The sequence below is a fragment of the Rhinopithecus roxellana genome, chromosome 3 (genome assembly GCF_007565055.1).
Source record: "Rhinopithecus roxellana isolate Shanxi Qingling chromosome 3, ASM756505v1, whole genome shotgun sequence".
NCBI lineage: Eukaryota > Metazoa > Chordata > Mammalia > Primates > Cercopithecidae > Rhinopithecus > Rhinopithecus roxellana.
Window position 1 is genome coordinate 24,909,897 of NC_044551.1, and position 12,408 is coordinate 24,922,304.

At 32.9% G+C, this 12,408-nt stretch overlaps 1 protein-coding gene across 1 annotated transcript in view; it reads right to left on the reverse strand.

Moving 5' to 3' along the window:
- MAN2A1 (mannosidase alpha class 2A member 1) overlaps nucleotides 1-12,408 on the reverse strand; it is a 192,438-nt gene that overhangs the window by 96,627 nt on the left and 83,403 nt on the right. The window contains exons 9-12 of the mRNA XM_030926978.1: nucleotides 9,424-9,626; nucleotides 6,518-6,700; nucleotides 2,328-2,442; nucleotides 1,850-1,917 (exon numbers count right to left, since the gene is read on the reverse strand). Of these exons, the coding sequence (XP_030782838.1) occupies nucleotides 1,850-1,917; nucleotides 2,328-2,442; nucleotides 6,518-6,700; nucleotides 9,424-9,626 (569 nt within the window). The remainder of the gene's footprint in view (nucleotides 1-1,849; nucleotides 1,918-2,327; nucleotides 2,443-6,517; nucleotides 6,701-9,423; nucleotides 9,627-12,408) is intronic.

A 12,408-nucleotide genomic window follows, 5' to 3' on the forward strand; every position in this document is an offset into this window, starting at 1 on the left:
GGCGGATCACAAGGTCAGGAGATCGAGACCATCCTGACTAACACGGTGAAACCCCGTCTCTACCAAAAAATACAAAAAACTAGCCGGACGACGTGGCGGCGCCTGTAGTCCCAGCTACTCGGGAGGCTGAGGCAGGAGAATGGCGTGAACCTGGGAGGCGGAGCTTGCAGTGAGCTGAGATCTGGCCAGTGCACTCCAGCTTGGGTGACACAGCGAGACTCCATCTCAAAAAAAAAAAAAAAAAAAAAAAATTCTCTTTCATTAATATACTATATTTCCTAACTTTCTTATCTGGCATTAGAAAGGCAAAATTATTAATTACTACTTGCTAAGGCAAAGACAGTAAAGGAAGGAGAGAAACTAAAGGGAACATCTTTTCCTCTGACCTATTAAATTATAGTTCCAGCCCTGCCTCACCCCACCTACCATAAAAGCACCCAGAGGTGGGGCACAAATCACTTACAGCAGCATATATTATTCTTATAACCAGCAAAAACAAAGATTTTCCTCCACCAAAATATAAAAAGAAAGAAAAGTTAATAGATGAGATTAACTTTTTAGTTAAACAAATTTAGTTAAACAAAATAGATTAACTTTTTAGTTAAACAAATTTAGTTAAACAAAATAGATTAACTATTTAGTAAAACAAATAGATTTACTAATGCCAGAGATTACTAGGAACACAATATTTAAGGAACAGGTATATAACTGCAAATGCATCAAAACATAACTTATTTTAAGACAAAGAACATTTTGTAATTTTTTAAGTAATATTTCTTTCAGTGTCATTATCCTTTCATCCTAACAACGACCTGGCAATCTGAAAGCTCCTAAGGCTTGTGCCGTGTTACAGAGAACATTAGTATTACTACAATAAAAAAACTTATTATCTTATTCTAAGGAATAAGCTGTATATATCTTATGTCTCTACTTACTAAAGAAATTTAGACAACTAAGCTTTTAGTCTATGCTTAACAAAAAGTCTCAACTTTACTAGCAACTATAAATTCTCTATACTTTCATTCATTTTAAAATAACTTTAATAAAATACATTTAGTTGAAAAAATGAATTACTCTTTGATTTTTTATCCTGTAATTGGTAAGAGGGGGTACTAAATATCTCAATTCTGACAGTTAAAGGTTATATTACAAAAAATAGCCACTGTGTGCCTGGGTCAACTGGGAAATGATCAACAAATATTTGGTTTATTAAAAACAGATAACTTGCTGTTTAAAGAAATACCAATAAAACATAACACATTTCTTTATAATTATTAGGTAGCCACCAATTAAATGCTCTGGTTTAAGGTTACTGAACACCCTTCCCATTTACTTCAGCATAAATCAATAGTGCTAAAACAAGGCTGTTTCACAAGCAAAATGACAGTTATCTAATGAACAATTTACAGTAGAAACCTTGATTAACTTCTAATAATAACTTCTAATAATTAACTTCTAATAATAATAGAGTTTCTTCTTTCATTTAAAAATAGGATCACTGGATTAATGAAGACAAGGTAGTTAAATGAAAGGTTAATCAAAAAAAGATATAATCTGGAATTAATTTTACAGAGATAAGAACATGTTTTATAAGCTACATATTTATCATGTTATACCTTATATCTGTGAGAAATATTGTTATAACAGTTTATTCAGCAGTCAATGTACTAATCACTGTTAGCTATTAGCCTGAATATAACACAGTTATGAAAGAAAATCCATTTTTTAGGAATTTTTTAATTAATAAATTGATTGCCTCAAAATACATGCTAACTAAAAACCAGAACCATAAAACCCAAAACTATTAAGCCAGAAAGTGGTAAACATTTGTAAGAAATTATGAATTTACCTTGGCTCCGCACTCAGCCTTATTATATTTTTTTGTGGCAGAGAATCTTGTGATTTTTGTTTCAAATCCTATAAAAATGAAGAGCAATTTTTAAATTTTACTTAACACTTCACGGACTCATCCTGAAACCAGACCATTCAAATTCAAGTTTAGCAAGAACAGATTAAGGACTTATAAAAATTTAAATATCAAGGGGTTTCTAATTAAAGCCAAGCAAAACAACTGATTATAATGCCCAGTTGCCTTACTAACATCTTAATAGTATTCTAAACCCCCATATATTTCACATAGTTTGAAATATTTATAGAAAAGATGAACATACAGGTAATTTATATTAAGCAATAAAAATTCTTTCAAATACTATACAAAAAAAAATTATATTTCAATGTCTCTCTTCATTAAGCTTCTCATCCTCTTTGCTAATGCAAGAACAATGAAATCACACATTTTTATGATGACCATAGATGAAATCACTAACCATCTCCAGGAAGGTATCAGAAGAGTAAGAGTCATATGTGAGTTTGTCCTTCAAAATAAGAAAAAATGCAGAAGTTCCAATTATCTTCTCCAAAACCATTAATGAATGAAAAAGTCTGTAAACCAAAAATTTTATTAGTCTGAGAAATAATTTAAAAATCTGCATACAATATTTTCAGTTTCATTAATAATGGCCAAACCACCAGTATCTTCATCTTGCATTCAAAGTGAAACCTATAACGAATCTATGACAAACCTGCTCTTTTTTCCCCCAGAACTAAGTACTTAGAAAAATGGCTAATCAGAAGATATAACTAACAAGAATGCATTTAAAACTGAAAGCTTTCTGGACACACCTGAAACACATACATACTCAAACTACATATACTTTCTATGAATATTGTACCAAATAATAATATCCAGTAGGATCACCCCAATAACTCTGAGGCATTCTACCAAAAAAAACATGACTTGCTACTTTAGAAAAAGTTCTAACAAGGGTTTTAACAATGAATAAAAACATGAGATAATTCAGCTCACAAGAAGAAAATTCAATTAGTATACAAGTTATATCCCAAGAATTAAAATAGATATTTTGTTTAATTTAGTTTCATGTTCTTGTTCAAGAGAACCAGAAGGACAAGAGTTTTTGACAGATGTGAATAATGAAATCGTCTTCATCCCTGTTAATTTTTTTGGTCACTGAAATTACTAACTATATTCAAATCGTATTTTCATGTCTAAGGAATCAAGTCTATTGATTCCAGACCAATTCTGAAATACATCCTCAGTATATCACCAGCTACTGCTGAAGCACTACTCATGGAAAAAAGGAACTTGCTTGAAGATTTTTTTTTTCCTAATTCAGTTATGTTTCTTGAAGGCTTTACAGACCAGGCATCCATAGGCAAATTCATATTGGAGAACTATGTAGAAAATCCTCGCTAATCACATTTTCAATTATATTATTTTTTCTAATACAGAAAGCAACTTTGGATCTATGCCTTAAAAACATTTTTGTTGTCATGCAACAACAACAAAAAAACCTGTAAAGAATTTAACTTCCTTTTTGCAGAGTATTAATATTTCCTTCAGAGATGTAAGTGACCATGATCAATGTTATTAATTAAATACATTCACATGGCAAATCTGTAATTTTAATGCTAAAATCTTATGGTTTTGAGTTCATGCCATAATTCAATTAAATTTCCCAATATATTCCAATGTTTTCCTAGACAGTGTTAAGTGTTTTCACCATACTAAAACCCCGTATGAATGAATATTGTTCAGTTATGACAATAAGACCCTCAACCTAAGTTGCTTTCTATTGTCTACAGGGCAATCTTTATTAGGCAGCCTGAATCTGCAGAGTGAAAGTCATGTTCTCCACCACCTAAAACCACAGATGTATTAAAGAGTCCTAATTAAACTGAGTGAAGGCCAGGAATCAACGTTTGCATCCTAAAGGCACACATGAAGCCTTCTCATAGGATGAGTACTAAAGACTACAATATATCACTCCCCAAATGTTTTCTCAGGATGTATAGAGTTGTTTTGTTTAAAGCAAAACAAAATGAAACACAGTACATTTGGGAAACACTGGGTAAAACAAAATTCTAAATGTTTCAATATTTCATTAATATGGGATTTTTTTCAGGGCCTCTAATTTCCGAACATGCACTTATCCTATTAATACGGAATACGGTTCAGGAAAAGTCACTTGGGAATCACAGGTTCCTAGTTTGCTGTCATGGCTGTCGTATTAAGGAGATGTTAGCATGTCTGCTACTATATAGGTTGTCTACATTTTAGGACCCTCACGCTTACCCTGTGTTCCATTTTCTCCCACCTACCTTAATTACTAGTTAGGAATAATTAGCGGAATTCTAAAACATTTCTCTAAATGACATCATTACCATTTCTTCTTCCCTTCTACATAAGCCACATTATCTATTAATACTTTTAAGCTGACTGTCTATTACAAACATTGCCCCAATCCAATTCATTTTTTTATGCCATGGTTAGAATTAATCTCCAAATATGCCATGATGTATTCTTGCTTTCCAGTTTATAACTATACACACATTCGATCTATTGTTAATAGCATGCTCTCAGATTCCCCCTACTACGGCAGAGGAGAAAGAAGGGCCTGAATGCCTGATGACACTGCAGAGCTGCCATACCAGAACCAGTTGTCTACAGATTTTTTTCATATGACATAAAAATAAGCAGGACAGGATTTATTCTGTTTCTGGTTGCTATTACTCGCAGCCAAATGCACCACTAATTCATACACTTGTTCACAGTGACATTTCTGCCAAATCTGAATGAATAGTAGTCATCAGTCCAAGTTCAAGAGAACACCCAATACTAACTATCTCTTTGTTAATAATTCTCTAACTTGTGTTTTGAAATTTAATCCTTAAAATGTCTGTGCTAATGATTTAATACTTGTTTATGACTTTTCAATGAAGTGTGAAGTACTTACATAGCAAATTTACAAATGCCAAGTACAGTTTGAGAATTACTGCCTTTTCTTCTCTAACATGCAATTCTGCACAGGGAAGTTTTTATAAGCCAAAAGCAACACAAAACCTGTGGAGGATAGCTCTTCCAGACAGGTCATGACACAAAAAATGTTCTGTAGCCAAAGCTCAATGACCTGCAAGCAAATCTCTTTCAATATGACAGCCAGAGACAGCAAGTGGGCAGTGTAAGAAAATGACTTTTCCATGTCCTCTTAGGAGCACTGCCCTGGTCTGATTCTAAGCAGTCTCACTCTTAAACTCTCAACAAACCAAGCAGGCCAGGAGCAGGTGAGAAGGAAAAATGGAGGATCTGACCTTACTTTCAAAAATGCTTTCTGTGGGAGAAATACCATCTTTATCATCTAATGAGCATTTTCTACTTTAAGCCTAGATCAACCTCAATAGGTGGGTGTCAAACATACTTGCCATTAAAAAATGGAGAAGATATTCAAGATACTACTTTGAATGTCTTTTTTTTTAAGGACTGAAATCAACTAATGAAACCCCAAGAATATCTTTTTCCCCCAATTTCTAGAAAGCCAGTCAAAATATTGCAACTAAAAATTTAATTAACATTTACTACAATTAGTAATATAAGTCGTGAGTCATTTTTTTTAACATTGAGTTTATGTGTTGTATAGCTTTTCTCATCAAGGAGTAGTCATAAAGATATTCACTTTTTAAATCTATTCTTTAAGAAAATCACAGTATATTTTAAATGACTTTAAAATATTATCAAAGCACAACACTGTTGATAAAAAAAAAAAAAAAAAAAAAAAAAAAAAAACAGGAAGAATAGTCTAAACTATAGTAAATAAAATAGTCAAAACTCCTTCCCCAATCTAGGAATCCCCGCTGCACTGATCCTAATGAATGAATGGTCATCCAAAGTCTGGCATGAGGATAGAGAACTCCCTATTACAAAAGGTAAGATTTCTTCCCCATTATTAGGAAGCTCTGTTTGCCAAGTCTTCTGTTATCTCAGACCATGCTTATACTCATTGTTCAAATTCTTTAATACAGAAATAACTTAGCTTCTACTCCCTCGCCCATCTGACAGCCCTTCAATGAGTTAAAGATGGCTTTAATATCAACACCCAGCTCATCCTTTCTTATTCCCAGTGGTTTATATAATCCATACATGATAAGGTTTATAGGTCTTTTTCTTTCCTGGCTATGATTCTCAGCTTATTATGTTAATGTACCTCTTAAAAAATATATATACAAGTACAACTGGATATGAAATAGGATGAGATTAAACTGACATACAATGAAGTAGGAATCTTTATCTCTCTAGATTATAACTATGTTTTATTTGATGCCAAGTCCTTGGTCAAGAAGATAACCCCAATCACCACATTGTATTTAGAAGAAAATAGGATCAGCTTTAAACAGTAGTAATAATATTTTACTACCCTATTTGCAGAAATGCACTGCAATAAAAAGTTGGCGCAGCAAGGATTTTGTCAATAGATTTCTTAAAAAATATTTGAAAATCGGTGCTGTTTTGTTATAGTAATACTTACGAGGGATATCATTGTTAATATGGTTTGATATGCACTAACAACTTCATCAAAAGATATAATCTTATTACCCATAATTTTAAAGATTTATTTTAAATCTTAAAATAAATTTTAAGATGATTATTCTATAATTAGATTACCTGGTACCATAATCCACAACCACCCAATCTTTTGCAGTTCCTGTGATAGCATCATGATGTTGAAACAGTCCCAAATTCCTTCTGGCTTCTGTCAGTGTCGTGTAAAGTGATGATGAGAGAAATTTATCTATCTTGTATTTGTGAGCTTGTCTCAGGGCGAAATAGTAAAGAATTTCAGCAGCCCTAATTGCATAAAAGTCATATTTTTATTTTAAAACAAACACTTTAGCTTATAATCTAAAACATGTGACATCGATACTTTCCAAATTTTTTAATCCATAATTGCAGTACAAGCAATTTATGAAAAAGATATTGGTAATAATAATTCACATAAAATGACCAATGTATTCATATAACGCATTTACATTCTCAATCATCAAAGAATACCATGTCTACACTGGTATCAGGGGTCCTTGTTCTAGATGATCCTGGAAAATAAGCCAGTACCTGTTGGCAGCAAGATAGGCTTATTTATGTATCACATAATGAAAAAATACCTGAAAAATTGGATAAATTTCTCTGTCCTTTCTTCTTTCGAAGAGCAACACACACATAGACCATGAACATCATAATGTCATTTACTCTCACATATATACAGTAAGAGACATGAAAAAGAAAGGCATAGTTGGTGAATGGGACATTCAGAGGAGAGGAGAGGCAGAATATAATGGCCCAAGAACAGCTCAAGGGGAAGGGTTAGTTTCAGTTTTGAATGGTAACATATAACAAGCATGGAGAATTTAACAATACAATTGAAAAATGATAAACAGGATGTCAGATGGGCATGGTGGCTTATGCCTGTAATCCTAGCATCTTGTGAGACCAAGGCAGGAAAATCACTTGAACTCAGGAGTTCAAGACCAGCCTGGAGGACATAGCAAGACTCTATCTTAGCCAGGTGTGGTGACATGCTCCTACAGTCCTAACTACTCATGAGGCTGAGGTGGGAGGATCACTTGAATCCAGGAGTTTGAGGCTGCAGTGAACTAGGATCACACTACTATACGCCAGCCTGGGCAACAGAGAGACTCTGTCTCTTAAAAAACAAAAAATATTCCTGGCTTTAAAAGGAGTACATATGCATATCCAGATATCCTAAAATGTTAAAAGGAAGATTTGGGAAATACTGTCTTCCCTATACTTTTATATTTTATCCACATTTTACAAATGTGCAGAGGGATGAAACATTACTATTTTCAGACAAACTTATGTATAAATGAATATATCTGGAAAGTCACAACTATTGTATGGTTTTTTGGTTTTAATGTAGCAGAATTTTCCAGATAAATTACTAGCAGTAACTACAATGTCTTGAATACATTCAATAAATGAAGATAAACCAACATTCTTTTTGCCACTAAAAAATACTTGACACTTAAAAATCACTAATTCAGTGGTCCAAAAGGATCTCTACATTATTGAGAATATACTTCACTTTATAACAGAAAAGTTTAAAACAGTATAAGAGATAACTGGTTGATATTCTGTAGGGTAAGAATGGATAGACACTATAATATGTAAACATTATTTTAAATTTAATAAGATATATTCCATTACCTCAAGCAGTTATTTCTTTGTGTTAGAAACATTCCAATTCTACTTTTAGTTATTTTGAAACACATAAATGATGAATATACAAACTATTATGATTATATACTGTATGCTTATATCAAAATATCACATATACTCCATAAATATGTACAACTAATATGTATCTATAATAATGAAAATAACTTTTTTAAATGAGATATTTTTCGGGCATATTACAAGTAACAGTAAAAGGTGAGGCTTTTGAAATAGTAATATTTAATAGCAGCACAATATTAACAATAAAAAAACACTACCATATAAAAATACAACTCTTAAGAAAATTCGTAATTTTTAATAAAAAGCCTTTCCAAAATGTAATCAATGTCCACTAGCATATAAAAGAGAGTAAGTAGAATCTAACTCAAACATCAAGATTCTACATGAAAAGGAATTACTTTACTGGTCTATATATAGATAAAGCCTTGGGAGCCTCTGGAGTAGTTTATCAACAATCAGCCTCTGTTACTTAGGACCATGCTCTCCAATATGGTACCCATAGCCACACATGGCTAGTGACATTTAAATTAATTAAAATTAAATGGGCACATTTCAAGTGCTCAATAGTCACATGTGCCTAATGACTACCATATTGGACAGTGCAGAAATAGAACCTATCACAATAGAACATTCTATCAGTGATTGAAAGGTGTCCTGGATAGTGTCAGTTTAGTGTTTTTATGTTTTCTACGGACTTTTCTGTCTTCTCTGTATCCCTTTACATGTTCAATCACTGTCTACCCCACTAGTCATCATTTTTTCAAATGTTGTTCTTCTATGCAGATAACTGTGCCTATAGAAATGTGCTTCAAATAAGTATGTAAGAACTGAGATGAAACCTAGTCTAAACTTCTCCCACATACAAAATACATTAGTTTTGGATTGTGAACTCTGAAGCTCATATTTCAATGCTGGGAGGCCCTATTTGCTTCTTTGATGCTCACCTATGTTTCCAATGAGAAGCCCATCAGATTACTAGCCTGCAGACACTCATGATGATGTCACTGAATATTAATATGGTGTGCAAATAACACAGGAAAATTAGAAAAATACAAAATGCAGAATACAACTCCTTAAAAATCTGATTAAATAAACTATTTTTTCTTCCAGAACAAAAACCTATGTAATAATTTGATTATAGTTTGGAGACATATTTCTGACTGCATTAAAATTTCACAATTATATTAAGTGCTTAATTAGAGCTTAACACTACATAATGTACTACATGAATGATGTATATTATGAAAAACTCTACAAAAAGGTTATGATAACATAAAGAAAGTGAAGAAATAGATGTAGCTATAGAAAGGTAAAAGTACCTTAAATGAGATTCCATGATTCTATCCATTCGTTTGTAAAAGGGTCTGGATGTAAAATAGCCACTCCAATAATGATCATCTCGATCAGCATAAGTGAAAAAATCTCCACTTAGAACAGGGAACATCGATTGGCCCTTGTCTCTCTGAGTTTCATCTGCTTTATCCAGCGCATCAAAAAAATCTGATAAAGTTCCAAACTGTATCTAGTTTAAAAAAAAATGTACTTCAATTATTCATTCTACCTTAAAATTATTTACTTCTTACACTGTTAGGAAAAGTTAATAACAAATACTTAAGATGTGCTTCCAAATTAAGATGAACACATAGCTCAGATTTTGTAAAAATCAGAAGCAGAGAAGAAAATAATAGTGACTTTTTTTTTTTACTTGCATTAAGGCCCAAATTAAACTAAGGGAAAACTTATATACTTCAGCAGTTAAGAGAAGAGCTATTTACATCTACAAATCAGTGAATATGAAAACTCCTACATATCGCTAGAATTTCAAAGTGCACAATAATTTGGGCATGGATTAATCCAGATACATGAAAGATGAGGGCAGCAGCAAAAATAAAAGACGTATTAACGTGTTCCAGAAGTCTAGAATAACAGTTTTATTAGCCATAAAGTCTAGAAGAATAATTTTGTTAGCCATAAAGTATTTCATATATCATACCCTCCTCTATCTCCCTTTTCCCCTAGTTGAGTTCTGTGAAGGAGAAGGGACTTTAAGAACAGCAGGTCATTTTAAAAAAATGGACTTACTCTACCAGTAGGTAACACTGAGTAGAAGTTAAACACAAAGAGCGATAAGGATGGCAAGTCTGCTGCTTAAACACACTGGTCTTTCTGACCAATTATTTAAATCAGCAGTAAGAAATCTGTTTTTATGAGTTCAAACTATTCTACAAATCAAAGACAAAAAGAAACACTATACCAAATCTTGTAAACAGGTATTAAAAGGCAGTCCTGTCAAAAATAAATAATTATTTAACAGGGAATGTGTTCCTTTTAAAAGATACTGATTTTGTTGTTTCCTACACACATCCATACAACACAAACACACACACACATACACAAACACAGATAATGCAAGTCATTTTGATTCAAGGTAGCAATAGTATAGGTTTGAATTCCATCTCTACCACTTATCTGACATGTGTTTTGAGCATATTACATAACTTCTCTGTCTATCCACATTACAGTGAATAGGGTTCTAAGTAAAAAGCTTACAACTGGCCGGGCACGGTGGCTCACACCTGTAATCCTGGCACTTTGGAAAGCTAAGGCGGGTGGATCACAAGGTCAGGAGACGGAGACCACCCTGGCTAACACAGTGAAACCCCGTCTCTACTAAAAATACAAAAAAATTAGCTGGGCGTGGTGGTAGGCACCTATAGTCCCAGCTACTCGGGAGGCTGAGGCAGGAGAATGGCGTGAACCCGGGACACGGAGCCTGCAGTGAGCAGAGATCACGCCACTGCATTCCAGCCTGGACAACACATAAGAAAAATTACAAAAATAGTTAAATGATGATCAAATGGCAAAATGACTGTCTTGGCTATTCTATGTCAATTTTTCAAACATCTGAACTGAGTTATTTACTTTTATTCTCCATTTAATTAAAAGAAAATAAATGTATGCTTCCAGTTCAAAGTAACTTTAAGTATCCCATAAGAAACAGATATAACTAGATAAACTATAGAAAGAAAAAGCTCTGAAGACATTAAAGAACTAAAGCCGCCAGAACTTAAGGGACAAAAATGTTGGAGAGAAAGAAAATGAATTAAGGTGGACCCTATACTCTACCAAATTTTCATCTTGGGGTACTGGTCCAATCACTGCACAAGACATAAAGGCCTAACAGAAAGCAATGTCCTAGAAGAAGAAAATAATAAAATTTAGTATCTGGTCATGAAAAAACACTCTGTAAATGAAGAATATAAGGAAAATTCCATAATCTGATAAAGAAAACCTACAAAATTCTACAGCTAACATTATGACCCATGAATGTTTTCTCTCTTAGAAAATTATGTCTGCTTTCACCACACCTACTCAACATTATACTAGAGGACACAGCCATCGTACATGGTAAGAAAGTAAATTGAAAGATTTAAAGTTTTGGAAAGGAAGACATAAATATGCCATTATTCATACATAGCAAATCCATAAAGAATCCACAAATAACTAAAAATAATAAATAAATTTAACAAAGTTACTGGATACAAGACTAAAATGCAAAAGTCAATTGCATTAATACACAAAATACACCATGTTAATCGATTAGATGGCCCAATAATTGTAGTTATTTGTGCTCAAATTAAAACAAAGATTCAATGCAATCCCAATCAAAATCTCCTTCAATTTTTTTTTTTTTTTTTTTTTTTGGTAGAAACTTAAAAGATGACCTAAACCTATGTAGAACTACAAAAGACTAACAGTAACCAATGCAATCTCGGGAAGGAGAACAAAACTGGAAGACTTTCACTATCAGATATTAAAACCTATTACAAAACTGTAGTATTAATAATTAAGACAGTGTGAGATGAGACAAATAGACCAACAAAAGTGAACAGAGAGTGTAGACACAGACCCACACACAAATGCAGTCTCACTCATGATTAATGACAAAGATAACACTGTGGTGCTGTGGAAGAAAGTATGGTCTTTTCAATAAATGGTGCTGGATAACTATATAAGCCAAAATGTATCTTGATTCCTACCCTCACACAATTCTCAGCAATCCATTTCAGATAGATTATAGACCTGAATGTTGAAGGCAAGACAATAAAGCTTCTGGAGGATAGCTTCATAAGAATGTAGCTTCACAACCACATGATAAACAAAAAATTCTTAAACAGAACAAGTTCTAAACATAAAGAAAAATAGTTATATTTAATTAATTAAAATTAAAAATTTCTGTCCATCAAAAGACAGCATGAGACAGTGAAAATGCAGGCTACATAGTAGGAGATAACATTTGCATA